General features: G+C 49.4%; 1 protein-coding gene across 2 annotated transcripts in view; it reads right to left on the minus strand.

The window, feature by feature from the left end:
• Nucleotides 1-20,277, minus strand: part of INTS3 (integrator complex subunit 3) — a 39,080-nt gene that overhangs the window by 5,662 nt on the left and 13,141 nt on the right. For both annotated transcript variants that reach the window (XM_070785650.1, XM_019955108.2), the window contains 18 exons: nucleotides 16,691-16,804; nucleotides 16,411-16,495; nucleotides 15,011-15,077; nucleotides 12,625-12,769; nucleotides 11,239-11,368; nucleotides 9,865-9,962; nucleotides 8,389-8,580; nucleotides 7,386-7,473; nucleotides 6,829-6,908; nucleotides 6,280-6,371; nucleotides 5,835-5,941; nucleotides 4,971-5,090; nucleotides 4,509-4,638; nucleotides 4,045-4,099; nucleotides 3,719-3,822; nucleotides 3,150-3,194; nucleotides 2,815-2,934; nucleotides 413-566 (listed from right to left, as the gene is read on the minus strand). In XM_070785650.1, the coding sequence (XP_070641751.1) occupies nucleotides 413-566; nucleotides 2,815-2,934; nucleotides 3,150-3,194; nucleotides 3,719-3,822; nucleotides 4,045-4,099; nucleotides 4,509-4,638; nucleotides 4,971-5,090; nucleotides 5,835-5,941; nucleotides 6,280-6,371; nucleotides 6,829-6,908; nucleotides 7,386-7,473; nucleotides 8,389-8,580; nucleotides 9,865-9,962; nucleotides 11,239-11,368; nucleotides 12,625-12,769; nucleotides 15,011-15,077; nucleotides 16,411-16,495; nucleotides 16,691-16,804 (1,926 nt within the window). The remainder of the gene's footprint in view (nucleotides 1-412; nucleotides 567-2,814; nucleotides 2,935-3,149; nucleotides 3,195-3,718; nucleotides 3,823-4,044; nucleotides 4,100-4,508; nucleotides 4,639-4,970; nucleotides 5,091-5,834; nucleotides 5,942-6,279; nucleotides 6,372-6,828; nucleotides 6,909-7,385; nucleotides 7,474-8,388; nucleotides 8,581-9,864; nucleotides 9,963-11,238; nucleotides 11,369-12,624; nucleotides 12,770-15,010; nucleotides 15,078-16,410; nucleotides 16,496-16,690; nucleotides 16,805-20,277) is intronic.

Here is a 20,277-nt window from a genome sequence, read left to right on the forward strand (position 1 = left end):
TTATCTCCTCCTATGCCCCAGTTCCTAGAGAAGACTCAGTAAACAAGGGAAATGGGAGCCGAGTCTCCACTACAGAGGCCCTGGTCTTTCAGCCAGAGAGCTTGAGTATGTGGACGTGGATCTGGCTGGGAGCCCTGTCTGTCCTGGGTCCAGGGGATGGGGCCAAAGCAGAGGGGACACGTGGACAGGCCCAGACCTAGCGCACAGGACAAGAATTCTGTGGGTTTTAGACATTTTTCAACTTGATGGAGTGAGGCAGGAGGGGACGGCTGTGGTGTGGGAGAAGGGGCCTACTGAGGCCAGCAGCGGAGGGTAGAGGAGGGTGAGGGTTGTGTGCAACGAGATGACGCGGTCTCCCCTGAGCCCACCGGCACTACTGTGCCGTCCCAGGGACACAGATCGAGGTGCTGACCTCTGTGTAGATGGAGGGCGTGAGGTGGCACAGCAGTCGCACATCATCCTCCTGGCAGGCCTTCATGTCCATCATTAAGCAGGTATGCAGGTCGCCCAGCTGGGTGGCCTGGGCAAATGACTCGTACAGGTTCATCTTCCCAGCGGCGGCTTTGCTGCAAGACCAGGCGCGCCTCAGCCAGCAGCCTGACCCCGGCCTCAAACAAGCCCTAAGTAGACCCCACTCTAGAACCCCTTACTGCCCTGGATGTCCTGGGCTCACGTGTCTCATGGCCCTCCCTGGCCCTCCTCAGAGACTCGGTGACTATGGAAATCAGGAGACACTCCTTTCTCCCCAGCTTTCCCCCATGTTTCAGACAGGGCTCAGACCACAGTCAGTGAAGTTACTACCTGGTAAGAGTAACGAACAGGGAAAGAGAGAGGGCTCACATCAGGTTAGAGAAAGCTTTCTCTCTTGTTCTTTGGGCTCTAAGCAATGAAGGCAATAATACCTACAGATACCTGCTGCCAAGTCGCTTCAGTCGTGTCCGACTCTGTGCGACCCCATAGACGGCAGCCCACCAGGCTCCCCCGTCCCTGGGATTCTCCAGGCAAGAACACTGGAGTGGGTTGCCATCTCCTTCTCCAATGCATGAAAGTGAAAAGTGAAAGTGAAGTTGCTCAGTTGTGTCTGACTCTTGGAGACCCCATGGACTGTAGCCTACCAGGCTCCTCCGTCCATGGGATTTTCCAGGCGAGAGTACTGGAGTGGGTTGCCATTGCCTTCTCCACAGATACCTACCTCACACCATATGCAAAAAACTTAACTTAAAATGGGTCACAGGCCTAAATGTAAGAACTGAAATTATATAACTCTTACAAGAAAACAGGAGTAAATCTCAAATGACAAAGGAAAAAAAAAAAAAAAACAGGACTTGATCAACATTTAAAACTTTTGTGTTTGAAAAGATACCATCAAGAAAGTGAAGTAAGCCAGAAGGAAAAACACCAATACAGTATACTAACGCATATATATGGAATTTAGAAAGATGGTAACAATAACCCTGTGTACGAGACAGCAAAAGAGACACTGATGTATAGAACAGTCTTATGGACTCTGTGGGAGAGGGAGAGGGTGGCAAGATTTGGGAGAATGGCATTGAAACATGTAAAATATCATGTATGAAACAAGATGCCAGTCCAGGTTCAATACACGATACTGGATGCTTGGGGCTAGTGCACTGGGACGACCCAGAGGGATGGTATGGGGAGGGAAGAGGGAGGAGGGTTCAGGATGGGGAACACATGTATACCTGTGGTGGATTCATTTTGATATTTGGCAAAACTAATACAATTATGTAAAGTTTAAAAATAAAATTTAAAAAAAAATAGAAAGAAAGTGAAGAGGCAACCTACAGAATAGGAAAAAATGTTTACAAACCATATACTTGATAAAGGACATCTACATAGAATATCTGAAGAACTCTTAAAAACCCACAAGAAAAAGATAAATACCCAATTGAAAAATAAGAGATTAAAACAGAGTTTTTTCCCAAAGAAAATGCAAACGGCCAATAAGCACATGAAAAGATGCTCAACATCATTTGCTGTCAGGAGACGCAAATCAAAACGAGGATGAGAGGCCACTTCACGCCCACTAGGCTGGCTATCCTCGAAAGCCAACAACTGCTGGGGAGCACGAGGAGAAATCAGCTCTCACACGATGCTGGTGGAAACAAAGTGCTCGCGTCACTTCGGCAAGCAGTCTGGCAATTCTCACAGATGGAAAAACAGTTACCGCTGGACACAGCAATGCAACTTCTAGGTATATACTCAGGAAAACTGAAAACATCTGTCCGTGCAAAAATCTGTACGTGAACGTTCACAGCAGCTCTATTCACAACAAACAAAAAAGCGGAAACAACCCAAATGACCATCAACAGGTGAATGGGTAAATAACTTGTGGTAATGTCCCAGAACTGGATTATTTGGTCATAAGAAAGAATGAAGTACAGATACACACTACAATGGGATAAACCTTGAAAACACTGGGCTAAGTGAAAACAGTCAGTCATGAAAACTCAGACACTGTATGATTCCATTTATATGAACTATCCAGAATAAGTAAACCTACAGAAACAGAAAAGTGGATCAGCGTTACACGGGCTGGGCGAAAGGGAGGACAGGAAAGTGACTGCGAACAGGTATGCGGCTTCTTTTTGGGGTGATGAAAACATTCTAAATTATACAGTAGTAAGATTGGCATATATTTATGAATACACTAAAACCACTTTAAAACTGTTACACACCCCACACACACCGAGCTCTGGTGATGACAACCAAGGGAGCTGGGGAGTCAGGCATGAAGGGAGAGACACTCTCCAGGATGCTTCCTGACACCTTCTTACACGGGACCACACCCACCTGGCCCGTAGGTAGTAGAGCAGGTGGTAGCCAATCTTGGGCTGCTTTTGATACAGCTCAGAGAGAAGGTCCAGAAGCAGAGAGAAGCTGCTGTTGTCTTCTTGCATCTGGCACAGGTTCCTGGAGTGGGAGATGGGAGCACAGAGGCAAGCTTTCCCTGGGGCAGACTCTCCTGTGGCACTTCTGGGGGGCATGGCTGCCTGTGCCCACTGCATACCCCTTCTTTCTGGAGAAGCAGCCTCATTACCCCAGGACAGAAGCATAAGCGTGCTGACAGGGAGGGTAGAGAGGGCAGCATCTACAGCGAGACCTAAACATCAGATAGAGAGGCTTACCTAAATATTAGGTAGAGAGGCTTCCCCACAGACTCCTCCAGGGACCTACAAGACGAAGGTGATATATGAGAGTCCATGCAGGACAGAGGAGGAAAAGTGAGCTACAGCCAGCTAGCATGGAGGACCAGCTTGCGGTCCTTTCTTAACGAGCATGGAACTTCCTGCTGCCCCAGAGGCTGGCTCACAGAGAAACCAGGGGCCTAACATGGAAGCAGTCTGGTTGTTGTCACTGTAAGTGAGACTCCTGCCCTTCAGGGAGTTCCAGGCAAGGGTCCAACCCCACCTGAAGCAGCAAAGACTTGGGGCTGCCGGGTGCAGCAGCAGGGCAGGACATGCAGGGAGGGCTGCGAGTCCACTGACCAAGCATGCTCGGTGTTCAACAGGCAAAATAAACCCTCGTTTAAGTGAAGCAGTACGTGTGAGAAGAAAAACAAACGAAGAGATGACTTTTCTCAAGTCCCCAGCAAGGTGCCTCTTGGACTCGGGCCTTAAGAGCATACCTTTAGCTTCCTGAGGCTGGGGTAGGGGTGGGGGTGGGTGTGGGAAGGGTCTGGAAAGATGAGCCTTACTCCTCAGTGATCTCCTCGGGCAGCACCTCCCCTCGGAAGTGGCCCTTGAAGAGCTCCTGCAGGCAGGAAGCGAGGACAGACAGCTGCTCGGAGTCAAAGTCTTCCTGGGTGGTGAGAGGAGGACTGTCACCATCCAGACCCAGCCTCCCTGCCCCCACTTCCCAGAGCCTCTGAGCTCATCTGCCTCCAGCTCCAGCATCAGCAGGCCCCGCCCCCAGCAGAAGGGACCAATCCAGAGGACGGGAAGCTGGGAGTCAGCTGCCTGGGGGGCTCTGGGCTGGGCGGGCTGGGCTGCTCCCTCCCTGAGGGGGCAGGTTCCTCCTCACCTCCAGGACCTGGTCCACGATTTCCTGCATGACCTCACACTGGGCCTCTGTGTCACTACAGAGCAGAAGGGAGAGGAGATCTCAGGGACACGGAGGAGAGCAGAGGGCGGGACACACACCTGGAATGCGTGCACAAGCACACTCGCGTGCACACAGACAGAACACAGAAACCCTGGGAATCCGGGCTGTGGTGAGGGGGCCTCAGGGCAGAGGCCAAGGAGAGGGGGATCCCCACAGTACTGCTTTGCTCCTGGAGGCTCTTCTACTCAGAACGTGGGAGTGAGGGCCTGGCGTGCTGCCAAACAAGGCTGCCCCCTCCCAGCCCACAGCCTGCAACCTAAATTGTAGAAGGCATCTCCTGTGCAGCTTCAGTCACTTCTCCACACACCCCCACCAGAACCCTTCCAAACCCACCAGTCTGCCACCCACCAAGTACCAGGCAGACACCCAGGACCGGCACCCACCTTCCCTTCTGGAGCTGGAGCACTTTGTCCCTCAGGGACTCATCTAGCTGGTCAAGATAAGGGGTAATATCAACTGGTTCCTCCACCACTGTCTCCTTGATTGGGTGGAAGCGAAACTCTCTCTTCTTCCCTGAAGGGAGTGATTTAGGAAAGGAGTTACTCGGCCCAGACATGAGAAGCACAGAGAGCCCCCTGAATAGTCTGGCCCCCTGACCCGAGCTGGGTGTGCACCATTCACTCAGAGCTACTGAGTGCCTGAAGCACTTCCCTGAGTGTGGCGTGTTCTAGCCTCAGGAAGCAAGAAAAGGCAGGGACCACTTGTCCTTTCCCTCCTGCTTCAGTGTCAAGTTCTGGAGTCTCATCCAGGAACACTGATAACAAAACTAACTCAGAGGCACAGAGAGGGCAGAGAGTCTGCTCCTGCCAGCTAGCCCTCCTAGGACGGACACAAGCCTGGACTACCTTTGCTGTTGAGATCCTCCTCATCATCACTGAAGGCTGCCTCTGCGTTGTCATAGCAACTCTCATCCTTGTCTGACATGTGGTTGTCCATCTCCATGGAAACTGGCTCCTCAATTTTGACTTGGAAGTAAAGAAAGACAAGACATTTGATGGCCTCCTTGTCCAATGCTCTTGGGAAGGGGAGACAAGAGGGCAAGTGGGAGGATAAGGAGCTCATGACCTAAATGGAACATGGACCTTGAAAGGACAGGCATCTTGTCCTCCACCCTCCAGGGCTTCAAAGCGGGGGGATTTTCCCAGCAATAAGAGCAGCACAGACCCTGACGCCTCTATGCTCAGCTGAGGGTCAGCCAGTAGATAAGATCAGGCACAGTCCCAAGTGCTCTTTAACTTAGACCAAGTTGGAAAGCTCTGCCTAGCTTAAGCCCTTACCCCAAAACAAAAAAGGAAGGGGATCTGCCTGGAATTGGAAGCAAGATTTGAGACCCAACATGACAACCTCTCATCAGAGGACAGGGCCTGGGGCTGGGAAGAAAGATGGACAAAGCTAAAGTGAGATAAACATACATTCCATGAAGGCCTTCCACCTACTGAGGAGAGGTCAGGAAAAAAAAAAAAGGAGGAGTTAAGAGAGCAAGGGATGTCAGTGAAAAGCAGATAAGACAGAGAAGACATCATAAAGGATGACAACATAAGGAAGACAACATAAAAAAGAATAAAAGAAAAAACCGGGGGCAAGAGAAACTGAACTGGACAGAGTCACAGAGGTGGAGCACGTGACGTCCTAAACCAGGGCTCTAGTCCAGCGCCCTGGACGTCTCCACCCCTCTTCTGAAATCGGTGATGGACTAGGCGGGGCTATACCTTCCACAGGTGGGCTGGGCGAACTGCAGAACTCAGGAAACTTCTCCCTCAGCATTGCCCGCAGCTCCTTGTCCAATTTAGGGTTGTCAAAGAGGGGCGCCAAATGCCTAATGGGGAACATGAATGAAAGTCAGTATCAGAGCTCCTCACTTCTAACGCTACGCAGAACTAAATAATACACAAGTCTAAGCCCAATGGGACAACTGGGCAATACTCCCTGGGAAGGGCCACTGGGGCACAGGGAAGGCATCTGAATCCCTCTGCAAGAGAGAAGTTCCTCTAAGAGGCAAGAGGACGTATGCCTAGCAGCCTTCGGTGGAGCCAGTATGTTCTATACGTCTCAAGGGAAAGGGTCAGCAGTGGGAGAGCAGTATCTGGCCACGGTGACCTAGTGAAAGGAGGAAAGAGCTGGTTTCCCTGCCCCACAGACACATGAAGTGCTTACGCCAGAACCCGTTTCTCCACAATGTGATTGAGGGAGGAAAAGACACCCTGCCGCACGTGGCCCTCCAGCGGGGGATAGAAGTTGGGAATGATCTGGAAGGGAAGAGGAGCAGAAAATGAACACAGGGCAGGACCTTCCATCCAGACTGTTCTGCTGAACTAGATCTAAAAAGCAGCTTTGGTTCCATTCAGGAAACACTGGGAGGTATGGCTGCAGAAAGGACTGGAATGTTCCTGACTGTCCTGCGCTGTTAAAATGGGAAACTCTTACTCAACCTGGGTGCTCCTCAAGGAGATGGGATTTTACCTGAAGTCATCATCCCTGAGGCTAAGAAACCCCATGGAGACATGGAAAGATGCAACTGGAGACAGGGGGAATGTGGGAGAGAAGCTTCACTAACTTAGGACAAAGGACCCATGACCATGACCACGACCCACTTTGCTCCCAAGGGGCACTGGGAAGACCTATTCACTGACTGCCAAGGTTAGAAGGACACACACTTAGCTCTGCTGGGCGGACATGGGGAGGAAAAAGGGCTGTGGCACTTACACGGCACATGAAGTCCAGGAGTGTGGCAGTGATGGCTGGGTGGGGCTTCATGGAGTGATGCATGACCAGGATGGCTGGTTCTGGAGAGTGTGGAATTAAAGGGTCCCCCCACATCAGAGAGTCCCCATACAATAAGCTATCAATATATACGAACGGCTCCAGAGAGAGCTATGTCTTCCCCGCCCCCTTCTAGTTCTGCTGAGCAGACCCAAAAGCAGACACTCCCCGCAACGGCTCACAGCCCTCATCTCCCTTCCTGTCCAGCATTCGGCTTGGAGGAGGGAGGTAGCAGGAGATAGCACAGACTTTTCCTCTGCCTGGGCCCTCCCCACTCAAAGCCCGAACGTAAGGCTATGGGGTGAAGGGGGTGGCATGGTCGCTCAGCCTCATCAAAGCAATTTTCCTTCTAGGTCAAGGGAGCGCGGATGAGGAACAACAGAACTGCTGCAGATAAGCTGCCTCCACACCACGCTGCCCTGACATTCACGGCTACTACCACGGAGACAGGGCAGCGGCGCAGGGGGCTGGGGAGTGGCTGCCTGGGCTCAGTCACATACCTATGTTCATAATGCTATCCTTGTCTGGGCTAAAGAACAGCCAGTCGTAAAACAAGGCCAGCTTGGCATTAGAGGCAGCAACATTTGACTGGAAAAAAAAAAAAAAGGAGAAAAAAAGAGGCTAATTTCATCAACCAGCTCCCTTCGCTGCAGAAGCCCAAGGCAGATTCCAGGGCCCACGTAACTGCTCCACCCACGAAATTAAGTTTCTAGTGAATCAGGGTGGAACCGCCCCAGGGGTGAAGACACCCAAATCTGTGTATGAGGTCTCACCAACCAAGGGGCTGGGGATTGGTCTGGGTTCTTGATCCCACAAGGAGAACATCTGGGCCTGGGGGTCCCCTGATCACCCCTGAGCTAAAACACTCAGACTAGCCCCTCAGCTGCCTGTGCTGAGCTCCCCAGGCACATTCCTGAAGGGAAGACCCTTAGGCATAGCTTGCTATTATATCTGAATCAGCACATTCCAAGGACCCAGTCAGACAGGGGAGGGGGAACCCTGTCAGGAGAGGTCAGAGGGCAGCTAGATGCCAGAGAACAGTTTCCCATCCCAGGCACAGGGAGGAAACGCTGGGAAGGAAATGGCTCTACTGTGGATTCACCCTGTTCGAAGAAGGGAAGTATCCAGAGTTGATGCCAAAAGGCCCGGAAGTAAGGGTGTAAGGAACACAAGACCTGAATGTGAGTTAGGAACACTTCAAAGGAATAATCATACGTGGTTTCTGGAAGCTAACAGGAAAAGACAGGGATGCCTGAGAAACCCAGGCTTGGAGACTGGCAGTAAAGGTTCAGATGAAACTGTTCAACCCTAAACTCACATGGGAAATAAAAAGTGTGAGTAAACTTTGAGGCAGGGCAAAGACGGAGATAGTCAGGAGGAAGAGAGTGAAAAGGGGCCCTTCGGGGTCAAGTGGCCCAGAGTCAGGAGGAAGCATGGAGGTGTGGGACACCAGGGAGAGAGGGTCACCACCCTGTAGCCTCCACCCCTCACCCAGGCCCTCACCGTGCACGTGGTCAGCAGCCAGCCAATGATGGCCCATCGGGGCAAGATATCTGAACTCAGCACTTCATTGGAAGGGTGGACAACTCCACAGATGTAGCGAATGAGGTCACAGCGCAGAGACTGACTGTCTGGGGTTGACAGGTACTGACGCTGGAACCAATCCTGGTATCGCTTTTGTTGTCCAAACCGCACCTTGGGGGAAGGGAACATTAGAAAGAAGAGCTAGGAAGGGAAGGTGGAATCTCTGGACAGAGGGAAATGAGCGCCATTCATCTTTAGGTTTGACCTAGACCTCAATTTCTTCCCACGACTTAGTCATTAATTCCTATTGTCTCTTAAGTCTCTCTGCCTTTGGGAAGACATCCTGATTTAACTCTTCCTCGATTTAAAAAGAATGCTGTCTACTCAGCACTGACTGAAAGCTCTCCTAGGCCGAATGATGTAACAGGATCATTGTCTAAAACACAGAGATTCTCCAAACCTTCTTCCAGCCAAGTCCTTCCCCTAAGTGGACTCTGCTGCTGCTGCTAAGTCACTTCAGTCGTGTCCGACTCTGTGACCCCATAGATGGCAGCCCACCAGGCTCTCCCATCCCTGAGATTCTCCAGGCAAGAACACTGGAGTGGGTTGCCATTTCCTTCTCCAAGTGGACTCTAAGTGTGTACAAATAGCAACCTTTCCTAAGGGGAAGATCTAGATTTCCTCTTCTATTCCCAATTCAACCAAAATAGAGACGAGAAAGGTTAAAAAAAAAACAAAAACTAAATCAACATAGTCCAACAGAACATCTGGCAACGGTGGTGCCTACTGAGCTCCTAAAATGTAGCTGCTCAAACTGAGGTACTGGACTTTAAATTTTATTTAATTGTAACTAATTTAAATTGCAACATGTGGCTAGTGGCTACCAGGTGGGACAGCCCAGATCTAGACAGTTCTCCTGGATGACTTGGGGAACTGAAAGCTGGCTAGAGCAGTGGTTCCTTAACACCAGACTAGCTGCACAGAAGCTGCTGCCTGGAAAGTCTGTTAAAAATACAGATGCCATAATCAGATTCTCTGGGAGAGTAACATCCAGGAAACTGTATTTTAACACGCTCCTCAAGCAATGCTGTCATAATTCAGCCACCTTTGGAAACCAAAAGGCCGTAGCTCTCTTCCTGAGAGGTCATGGCTCACCCTGAGGAACCATGAGTTTCACAGAATGAACGAACACTCTCACTCTACTCTTTCATAGCACATTTCACAATGGTAAATTACATTATCTGTATACAAGTATTGGTTTAATGACTGCTTTAGACAGATTGAAAGCTTCCTGAGAACTGGAACTGTTACGTCTTTCTTAACACTGTATCCCCAGTCCTTAGCTCTGTGCCCAATCGCACACTTGACCGGCCCTCCACCAGACACCTGCAGGCTGAAGGGAGAAGCGCAGCTAGTACCTGCAGCTTCCCTCCCTGCTGAAGTGGGTTAGCTTACCCGGGATGTCATGAAGAGGAGCTTAGTCTCCATGTCTGGGGTTAGACGACATGCTAGGAATTTTCGAGACGTTCTTGACTGAAGAAGCTGTAGGATACCTGAACCAAGTATGGAAGGAAAGATAAAGGAGAAGACTGAAGACCTGAAGGAGCAGAAGGCAGGTGGGTCACCTGGGCCGGGTTCCGATGGCCAGTGGTCTTGCTCTTGGGGAAATTCCAAGACACGAGCAAGAGGGGTTCTAACCAGCATCTGAGTGATGTGCTCCATCCAACCACCATCCCCAGGACCCAGAGGTATTCATTCTTTTCTTCTACTGGCCGTCCAGAGTCCCCTACTCACATTATTCCAGTTGGCAACATGTGGGAAAGTTAGGGAAAATTTTGGGACACCCTAGCCTCTCTTTCTGCTCCTGATGGTCCCACCACTGGGTCCTGGGATCAGTGTGGTGTTGTGGCATAAGCACGAGCTGTGGAGTCAGACAGACCTGGAGCCAAATCCTGCCTCTGACATTTACTAGCTGTGTGGCCTTGGGCAAACTACTTAATCTCCTTGAACCTTATTTTCTTTATCTGTAAATATGGAAAGTAAAATATCCATCTTACAGGGGTGTTCTGAGTATTAGAGTTAACATGCACGAGCCTAGCACACAGCAGGCACTTAAAACAACTCAGTACATGTTGCCATAAAAGAACAGTACAACGTAACACAGAACCAGAGCTAGCTTCTCCTCTCCTGACTTCTCAGTCCTAGACTGTGACACTCGTGTTACGTGTGCACATGTGCACATATCACACACATGTGCATGTTGGAGACAGGTTGGGGACAAAGCTGTACAGTCACTGTTTAGACCATAAGGACCCTGGGAAGGCAAAAGGGAGATGAAAAGGGCCTCGCTGGGGGAGGCACACAGACACGCTCCCTCCCCCACAGAGGATTTTGGCTAAGCTGGATCCTTGGAATTCAGAGGCATCACAGTTCCTGGGGAGGAGCCTTCGCTTACAGGACAAATTCCAGTGCCTCTGCTGAGTCAGTCTCACAAGCTGACCTCTGACACTCCTGACACTCAGTGAAGCTGGAAACTGGTCATTGGCTCACCTCTTGAGCCCAAGAGTTGGTGGGACAGGAGGAGCAGGAGGATTACAGCTCTCTATCTCACTTTTTCTTAAATGACAGACAGCTAGAGCTTGCCAGATAGGGACTGTCTGGGAACATGAATGGTTCTGTGTAGTCCCGCCGTTCCCACATCCAGCTGTCCCCAGCAGAGCTTGCCCAGTCCCAAGCTTCTTAAACCTGACTGCCAAAGCCTCTCCTACCCACCCACTTCTGCCCTCTCGATTGACCTCTCAAGGACAGGATGCCCCAACCTTTACTTACCTGTGAACTGAGGACTCAAGGCCTGAGGGTTATGGATAATATCTTTCCAAAGCAGTTCAAATTCTGGTATCCTGGCAACATTCTGAAGCAGTCTGACGAGGTCTCGGCCAACCATCAAACATTCCATGAACTAGATGGGGTGGGTGGTGGGAGACGGGAAAGAGAATAAAAACAAGAACTGTCTACCCGCTGCAGGGAGGAAGGAACAATATGTTACAGGGAGGGGAGGAAAGGGGTCGAATGGATTACACAATTTTTTCTGGAACCAAGGGATTGGCTCCAAGCTGTTCAAGGGCAAGAGAGCTGAAGTTGGGGACCGAAATCGAGGAGGAGAGGTTGCTGGAAACTGCTGTCATGTTAATCTGTGGCCCTCTCCTCCTAGAATGGTTTCAGTCCAGGTCAAGGAACACAAACATTCCAAAAGGCTAGGGCTGGTAAGTTGAGCTCCAGACACCTTACCCAGGACTTGCTTGGTCCAACAGAACTCTCTGTGGTAATGACAGCACCTCTAGTTGTGCTGTCAGAAGGATACCCATTTGCCAGATGTGGCAAATGAGCACTTGAAACGTGTCTAATTCAACTAAGGAACTGAATTTAAAATTTTATCTAATTACAATGTGTGTGTGTGCTTTTTTGTTCCTGGCCACACTGTGCAGCATGTGTGGCCCAAGTTCCCCAACCAGGGACTGAACCCATGACTCCTGCACCGGGAGCAGAGAGTCCAAACCGCTGGACTGCCAGGGAGTCCCTAATGTCAATTTATTTTAGCTTATATTGTGACACGTGGCTAGTGGCTACTGCGTTAGACAGCTTTAACTCTAGGATCTGCCTCTCCTGGGAGAGCTGACAGTGGACAATTCACTATCCCACGTGACCACGGCAGTTACCCCGGCAGGCAGGGGGCGGGTGGGGATAACGTAGCAGTGGAAACACAAGACAGCTTCTGTCTGGGACGTGCTGTGTGACAGCGCCCATGAAGCTGACCAGGGAAGTCCCCAGGATGCCAGTGTAACCAACAGCGTTCCAGTAACTGGGGCTTTGTTGTTGTTTAGTCCCTAAGTTGTGTCCAGCTCTTTGTGACTCCACGCACTGCAGCAAACCAGGCCTTCCTGTCCCTCACCATCTCCCACGGTTCACCCAAGTGCGTGTCCATTGAATCAGTGATGCCACCCAACCACCATCTCATCTTCTGCCATCACAGGAACTAGGGCTGCTCCACACTGATTTCTCCACCCTGCTAGCCTCATCTGTCTTACAGTGATGAAAAAACAGCAGACCTTGAACCACCTTCAGTCTCCACCACCATCTCTGGCCCCAGGTCACCAGAGAACTGACGAGAGGTATCCCTTTCTGGGTCTCACTTTCCTACGGGTTTTTTGTCCTCACCCGCTCCCGAAGCAGTGAGATGCAGAAGTCCACCTCCTTCTGCCTCAGGGCCTGGAGCTGGGCAGTCCCGTGGTGGTCGACGATGAGGCGGAGGTATGTGTAAACAGCCATGGCGATGAGGATGCTGCTCTTCAGTACCCATTCCCTACAGGGAGGGAAGACACTGAAGACATGGGCACCTGCGCTCCATCTAGACCCACCCAATTTACCCCCACACTTGGCTCCAGTGCCTGGGAAATGGCTGATGATTAGCACTGGGAGTAAGTTTCTGGTTCCTTAACTGCTCACTCGTGCTGTCGTTATCTATCTTGGACTATTAACTGGCTAAGGTGGGGACAACTTCCTCTCACTCTACCAGGTGCCCAATAAAGATAAGTGCTAAATGAAAGCAATCTCTACCCGTAAGTACTTAACTTCTAATAAAATAAGTTTGTTGACTCAGTCATTCAAACATTAACAGACTGCCTACCGTGCACTAAGCCTGAAAGAGGCACAAGGGACACAGCCTGCAGTTCTTAAAGTGCAGCCCAAGGACCTCTGGGGATTACCAAGACCCTTTCAGGACCACGGAGATTTCAGAACACACTGGGTGTGCTTGTCATTACCAGCCCAGCACATTACAAATGTTCCCCTGATTTGTTCTGGCCACTGATCCCACTCCCAGTCAATGAGTCACCTGCCTTAAATCATAATCTGAAGAGAAGAACATGATTTTGGATGGCAAAGCCTATTTTACTAGGAGTTTTAGACATTTCCTGGAGAAAAGGGGGTAATGGAAGAATTGCTTTTGCTTGAAGAGGAGTACTAAGAAATTGCTGTTGCTTGAAGAGGAGTACTAAGAAACTGTAGGGAGATTCAAAGACTCCAACGCTGGCTCAAATCACCAAAACTGGGGAGCTGTCTCCCCTAAACAAGCAGTTTGTAAGTGTTTTAGCACCCCTGCTGGAAGACAGGGAACCAGAGGAAAAAGATGGGGAGTTTAATTAATCCAACCAGGCAACATCCTGATTCCGGAAAAGGTGGCCTCAAGCCACCTAATTAATAGACTCTGGCCTTCTCCTTTCACAGAGTAAAAGCAGCAGCCAAAGCCACGGGTGGGTCCCCCTCCCCGACCTGTTACCTTTTAATTCCACACCCCTAAGAAGACCTGGGAAGGAGTGGGAAAGAAGGTGTGAAAGAGGACAGTTTTAAAGTTCTAAGGATTCATGTGCATTAAACGATGCAAGTTTTTTGGAGGGCAGGAGAAAAGGTAGGGCAGTTATCTGACACCTGTACAGTAAGACTGTGCTCTGACTGCCCAAATGAGAAAAATTCTGCTTTAAGGTATGGGAACAGAAGGTATCCGGCACCAGGAACAAAATTAGAAAAACCACTTCTTAGGAAGATTGCTAGTGGAGGTGATAAATGTATCTGAGACATGGGATGGGGTAATGAAGAGAAAGATCAAAGTGAAACCCTCTGACCCAGGATGTTAGGAAGGCCCAGTGACTTAAGACAAACAGAGATCTGATAAGAAACTGCTAGGAGCTCATGTGCTGTGCGCTGGTACCAATGATGGAGCATGTGCTGCCACCGCACCTGCGGCTGCACATCCAGGCCCGGGGCACTAGGTGGCACTGGCCGGCAGGGCTGGCACAGCTCTCCCGTTCCGCAGCGCACAGAACACAGCCATCTCTTTCACAAGTGTGAAGGGCTGAGGTCCATTCTTCTAAACCACTGGAAATACAGAGACTATCAGCCGTCTCAATCATGTGACTACTGTGGTGTCCTCTCCCAGGAACAGACTCTGAAATCACGCAACAGAAAGAGTGAGGCCACAGGACCAAGAGGTAGGCCTCACACCCAAACAAGCTCAAATATGCAACAGCCCTCAACCTTTCTGGTCCTTTACTTTGATGGAGAAGGGATCTCATGCCCTCCGCACCAATGGCCTCAGTGACCTCCTCATGCTCACCACCCCCTGTGCCACGTCAACAAAAGGAGGGCATGGGTAGGATGGACAGTCTTGGAAGGGAGAACAGGGGTACCTGCCAGGCCTGGGTGGTTGGCTGGCCCCACTCTGCTGAGTTCATTCTCCCTTACCTCCCGCCAAAGATAAACATTCCATGGAGGTCTGGATCAAAAATAAACCCTTATCAGATGAAATGAGTTTTTCCTGGGCTCTGAGGTATTTTAGTAAAAACCTTCTTTCCCACTCCTTCATCCCTGGGCCACAGCACAGCATTAATTCCGTCTCTTGCCACCAGTACGTGGCTGCTCCCTCCCCCACCTCACCGCCTCTAACCTATGGTGCTCTCGGGCCACTAAAAGCTCCTCACACACCCTTGCGTCCCATACCCAGTGTGGCCGCATCCAGCTCTTGCCCCCCCTTCACGACAGACTCTACCTCTGCTCCATCAGGATATCCAGAACACTCTCTGCCAACCAGATGTTTTTTGCCGTAACATCCCCACCTGATCAAAGGGGGAGAAAACAGAGAGTCAGAATGGCTCTGATTAGTGACTCAGCTCAGCCAGCACACTCCTTCTTCTTCTTACTGCTCCATCCCTGACTGTTATCCCATCCCTGATGCTCTGAGGGCTGAAAAAACTGTCTTTGTTTTGTCAGGCTTTACAATTTCCCTCTTTGCCTCCAGAGAGACGGGAAGGGAAGGTTTGGGGTTTTTCCAGAAATCAGAGCTGCTACTTTCCACAGACAGGGGGTTGCAGTGGGATTACTTTGACCCCTAAAAGGGAATGTCTGGGAAGGAGATATGAAAAGCCCACAGCTGGAAAGAACAGATGACATTTCAAATAGGGCCTGACAAGTCCAGGAGGCAAGCAACAGCTGCAGTCCAGCCACTGGATGTCCCAAATCCTGTGTTCAGCTCAAGACAGGCCAAAGGCTTTTGGTCTCCAGGTATCACAGTCTCGAGTGCTTGCTATGAAACTTCCTGGGGCAGAATTAAACAAGCAGTAATGCCAGATCAAAATCATAGGATCAGAAGTGGGGACTAGGAGTGCCAAACAGGGAAGAAAGTGCCAGGAGAACGGATAAAAATAGCCAGCACAACAACGCTATGCCTTGCCCCAGGTCCTAATGTAAAAATTCAATTTACAGAGTCACACATCACGTAGATTAAGGTTTATACACAGGAGTATCACTGTTATATAAAATCCTGAAGAGGAAGCAAAGAACCGAGGAGCAATGGTGAGGTAGAGAGACAGGGTCATATTTGCACAAACACATGTAATCTTGGGAAGAGAAGCAGCAGGGGCAGGACTCTTGGATAATCAGTGGTTCAGACAGATGTCTCTGAAGATAACGAAGCCTAAATGTCAGGGTCTGTTCTGTGACATAGTTTGTCCCTCAAACTGGGCCTAAGTGTTTAGGACATTGAGGTGGAGCCAGAGAAGATGTCGGGGGCTCTGAAAGTACAGTGAGATGAGAACCAATTATTTTACCCTTACTTCTCCCCCATTCCTTCCAGATTCTTCCTGATCCAATAGGCCACGAAACCCCAGAGTGAGGACTGGTTACAGTAGGCCAACAACAGGCTAAATATTCTCTATCAGGCCTCAAGTTTGGCAGGAAGGAAAATGAGGCAAGACTTATTGCTCCAAAAGGCCCCCTGTAACTTTTCAATTTCTTTGTGGAACATACGTGGCCAGAAGATGCCTGGGTCAAAAGGAAAGAACATAAACAGTCCAGGAATCAAGTCCCTTAGGCACTCAATCATTCTCCACTGCCTGGACTTAGGCATAGTGCATACTTCTTTCTTCTTTATGCTCTTGCCATCCAACTCACCGGCAATCTGCTTCATGAATGTCATGCAAACACCATCGGCTCCCAGAACCCCACTCTTCACTAGTTCCCGTACCAACCACACCAACTAAAGGAGAGAGAAAAAGACATATGAAGAGAAGGGCCTGTAAATTTGAGAAAGGGTCTAATCCAGTCATTTTATAAGTTAGGTGTACAAGGACAGAGGTGTGTTACCCCCGATTCCTCCTTCCCTTCCCCTTAGGAGAGGATCCATTTTCTGTTATGTCTCTGAGCTGGATCTCTCTTTTCTTTCTGGCCTTACCTGAGTACGGCAGGTATCCTGCAACTTCAAGTACTTCTCCATGAGTATCTGGTTGATTTTATTCAGAACAATATTCATGCCGTCACGACTCACCAGAGCCAAGTCCCGGTAACACTGTAAGAAGTGAGGTTTGTGAGCAGCCAGCAAGCTAAGGATAGGCTCCTGATCCCACTCACAGGGGGCCCCCTGCCCCCTAGCCTCTACCAATGGGATACAAGTGGCAGTGAAAAATTTTCTGCTCTAGAAGGCATGCTTACCATTCAACGACCAAAACACAAGACTTTCCACTCTGGAAAGACTTTCCACAAACCTTTCATAGGCTCCACCATCCCAAATCTATCCCTTGCTCTGTCATTCAGGGTGGGGATAAGGGACTGAGTTATTCTAGTAAGACAGAAAAGCCTGCTAAGAAAGGATCCCTGTCCCCTTACCTCCCTCCTTGGGAAGCGTCACACTGTTTGAAGCCACCAGCTGAGCAAAACCAGGTGGAGGCCATCTGCTTTTCATCTGCCAGTAAAAGGTCACTGCAGAATGGGTTTGGTTGAACAGGCCGGAAAGGATCTCAAAGAGATTTTTAGACTTGTATTGACACAGCCAGATGAAACAAAGGGCTAGGAGTATTAAGGAAAGAGGATCCATGGACCAGGATCCCGGAAAGAAAGGGCAGACCCAAACCGAACTTCCTTAACGAAGCATCTTTCTTCTTTTCTCCAGGCTGCCCTTTACTTCCACCAAGTATTGAAGAAGGAGGGGTCCTTTAGCACATCTAACTCTGGGGGAGGTAAGGGAATGCATGCCAATTTCCTCTGAGAGCTCCTGTTTCTCTCACCCTGTCTCTCTAAAGAGACCAGACTCCTGGAGGACTACCTTAGGGGACCTCATTAGCAACCTCCTCAGCCTGCTGGGTTCTATGCTGTCAGGGTCTCGGCACAAAGGGCAAAATTATAGATAGGCAGTATCTCACAACCTCGGATGGCCAGTGGCAAGGACAGCATTAATAATAATAGCAATTATAACAGGGAACATGCATTGGCATTGTGCGAAAACTTTATATTCTACTTGCTGCATCCGAATCACATAGTCACCCTATTTATTATCATCTCTGTTTTTATAGATGAGGAAACAGGAACAGAGAGGTTAAAGTAATTTGCCCCAGATTACATTAGGGATAAGAGGAAGATTCAAATCCCAGCAGTCCAACTCTGGATTCCAAGCTCTTAATCATCCTGACACTATCGTCAGAAATAACTAAAAGGAGAAGAGGCTGCTGGGGATGGAGGTTAAGAGCTCACAGTGGCTTTTAGACTACTACATTCCTAAACTTGTTCATCCTAAGTGTTCAAAAGAGAAGTACTCCGGGACTTCCCTGGCGGTCCGTCCAGTGGTTAAGACTCGGAGCTTCCAATGCAGGCGGTGCAGGTTCGATCCTTGGTCTGGGAACTAAGATCCTACATGCTGTGTGGCATGGCCAAAAAATTTAAAAAATATAAAAATTTTTTTTAAAAAGGAGAAAAAGAGAAGTAATCCTCAAGACCAGCTGCTCCCTGGACTTGGTGTGTCTAGGGACTCCTAAGAGATTAGCTATCCTACTTCCACTTCTTCTATTATCCTTAAGTCAAAACAAGCATTCCAATGAAAATACAAATACTTAGAGATTCCCCCATGTGCCATAAACTTTTCATACTCAAAGGAGAATTTGATTATCCTCTGACTCCATCTGCCAGAGGGAGGGCTGGGAGATCAAAAGTACAAGCAAGGGAACAAGAGGTAAGAGAAGCCAGTGAACTACTGCCAACTTGCTCGTCAGTAAATGTGGTTCAGCCCTGGAGCCTTCCCTAGAGGAGTGAGTCACAGGATGGGCAGAGGATGAGGGATGCAGAGGCAGAAGGGAGACCTATGTCAGGCCAAAGACAGAGACACAACTAATAAGCGAGGAGCTGTTTCCTTCTATTCAAAGGAAAGCAGAAATCCCAGAGATGCAGAAGAGACCCTGACAGGGAAGGACAGCCCCTCAGGAGACGCAGGGTCAGACAAAGCAAGTAGGTTCTGGCTGCCTAATTCCAAGCTCCATCTGGGACCTTATTAACCACAACTGCTGGTAATGCATGCAGCCGGGCACCAGGAGGATCACATCATATCATATTCTTGATGGTGCCAGTTGTCTCTCCAAACTCTGTGCCAGTGTGCTGACTGGCTTGGAAGATAAGTAGATGGGTGGAAAGACTCAGTGGGAAACAGAGGGTCCCAAAAGAGAGGAAAGGTGACAGGATGGTGCTGAGGTAGGATACCTGTCCTGTGCCGGGAACAGTGATGTTCCAGCCTCGGCCCTCACAGCCCTCAACTTTCTTTCTAGAGCCATCTGCCGAGAGAAGTACCTGAACCAAGAACTGCCAGGGCCTGGTGTTGTATCTTTGGTGACGAAGGACCTTGGCATCAGTGTTAAATCCTTTCCTATCACCTTTATCCCCTGACTACTAGAACCGGAGCAGAAGTTAAGGCCTTCAACTTAGCCTCCCACCACACGGCAGTCCCCCAGCCTGGCCTGCTCCCAGCGATTCAGTTTGGACATCAAATAGGAAATAAACTCAGAGAATATAAACACAAGGCTGCAAGTTAGGAAGGTAGATCTGGAACAAAATCCACCCCACCTATATTCCACTCTCCGCCAACACCTGACAGCTCTTTCCTTAACTAAGTTTCTGTTCCAGAGACAGAATTAACTCCAAGTAAATCCTTAGGAAACACTCCCCTTGGTTTAAACTGAAGCCTAAAACAATGTGTTGGGATCAGTTATCAGTTACACCCACCCACAACTTCTGCAGGACAGAGTATTCTGTAAGACAATCACCTGTTTAGGAAGAAGGATAAAGTACTAGGAGATGGGGCAGATTCTTCCACCACTCTCTGATCTGGCTCAAGGCCTCTGAATGAGTCATACCTGATAGTTCCTCATTTGCCTAAAACTGTATTCTCCTAATTCCCAGTCTCCCCGCTTTGTCTGAAGAGGCTCCTAGGTAGGGGATGTGCTGGGAAGCCTTCAGCGTGTGAAAATAACTGATGCAACCAACCCTGTCAACCAACAAGACCCAAGGAGAGGGCCTGGGCCACGCTCATGGGGCAAAAAGAAGACAAGGTGCTCTAGTGCCTTGTCATGGCTGGGTGGCCGAATTCATGACATAATAAGCTTTTATAATGCAGAGCCCTGTGACCTCCCACTGACTGGTCAGGCAAAGAGGTAGAAATACCATGGGGCCCTGCCCTCTTCACTGAGATTTACTGATTTACCCTAGCTGATTCAGATCTCACCTGAAACACAAATAAAACCAGTGGGCAAGACGAATCTGCACTGAGATGACTAAATAAGGTTTTAATTGTATGTATAAAAACTCACATGAGAGAAAACTAAACCTTAACCCCAACCCTTCACCCCCATCTTTGTCAACACTTTCTTTAAAACTGCGAGGCTGGGGTGGATCACATTACTGATTAACACCACCACCAAACTGGAGATGTTCATTTGTCTTTAAGGTTCTCAATGATAAACTTGCTATGAAAATGAAACGCCAACTTAACCCAACAATGTCCCA

Source organism: Bos indicus, chromosome 3 (genome assembly GCF_029378745.1).
Source record: "Bos indicus isolate NIAB-ARS_2022 breed Sahiwal x Tharparkar chromosome 3, NIAB-ARS_B.indTharparkar_mat_pri_1.0, whole genome shotgun sequence".
In the NCBI taxonomy this organism is placed as follows: Eukaryota; Metazoa; Chordata; class Mammalia; order Artiodactyla; family Bovidae; genus Bos; species Bos indicus.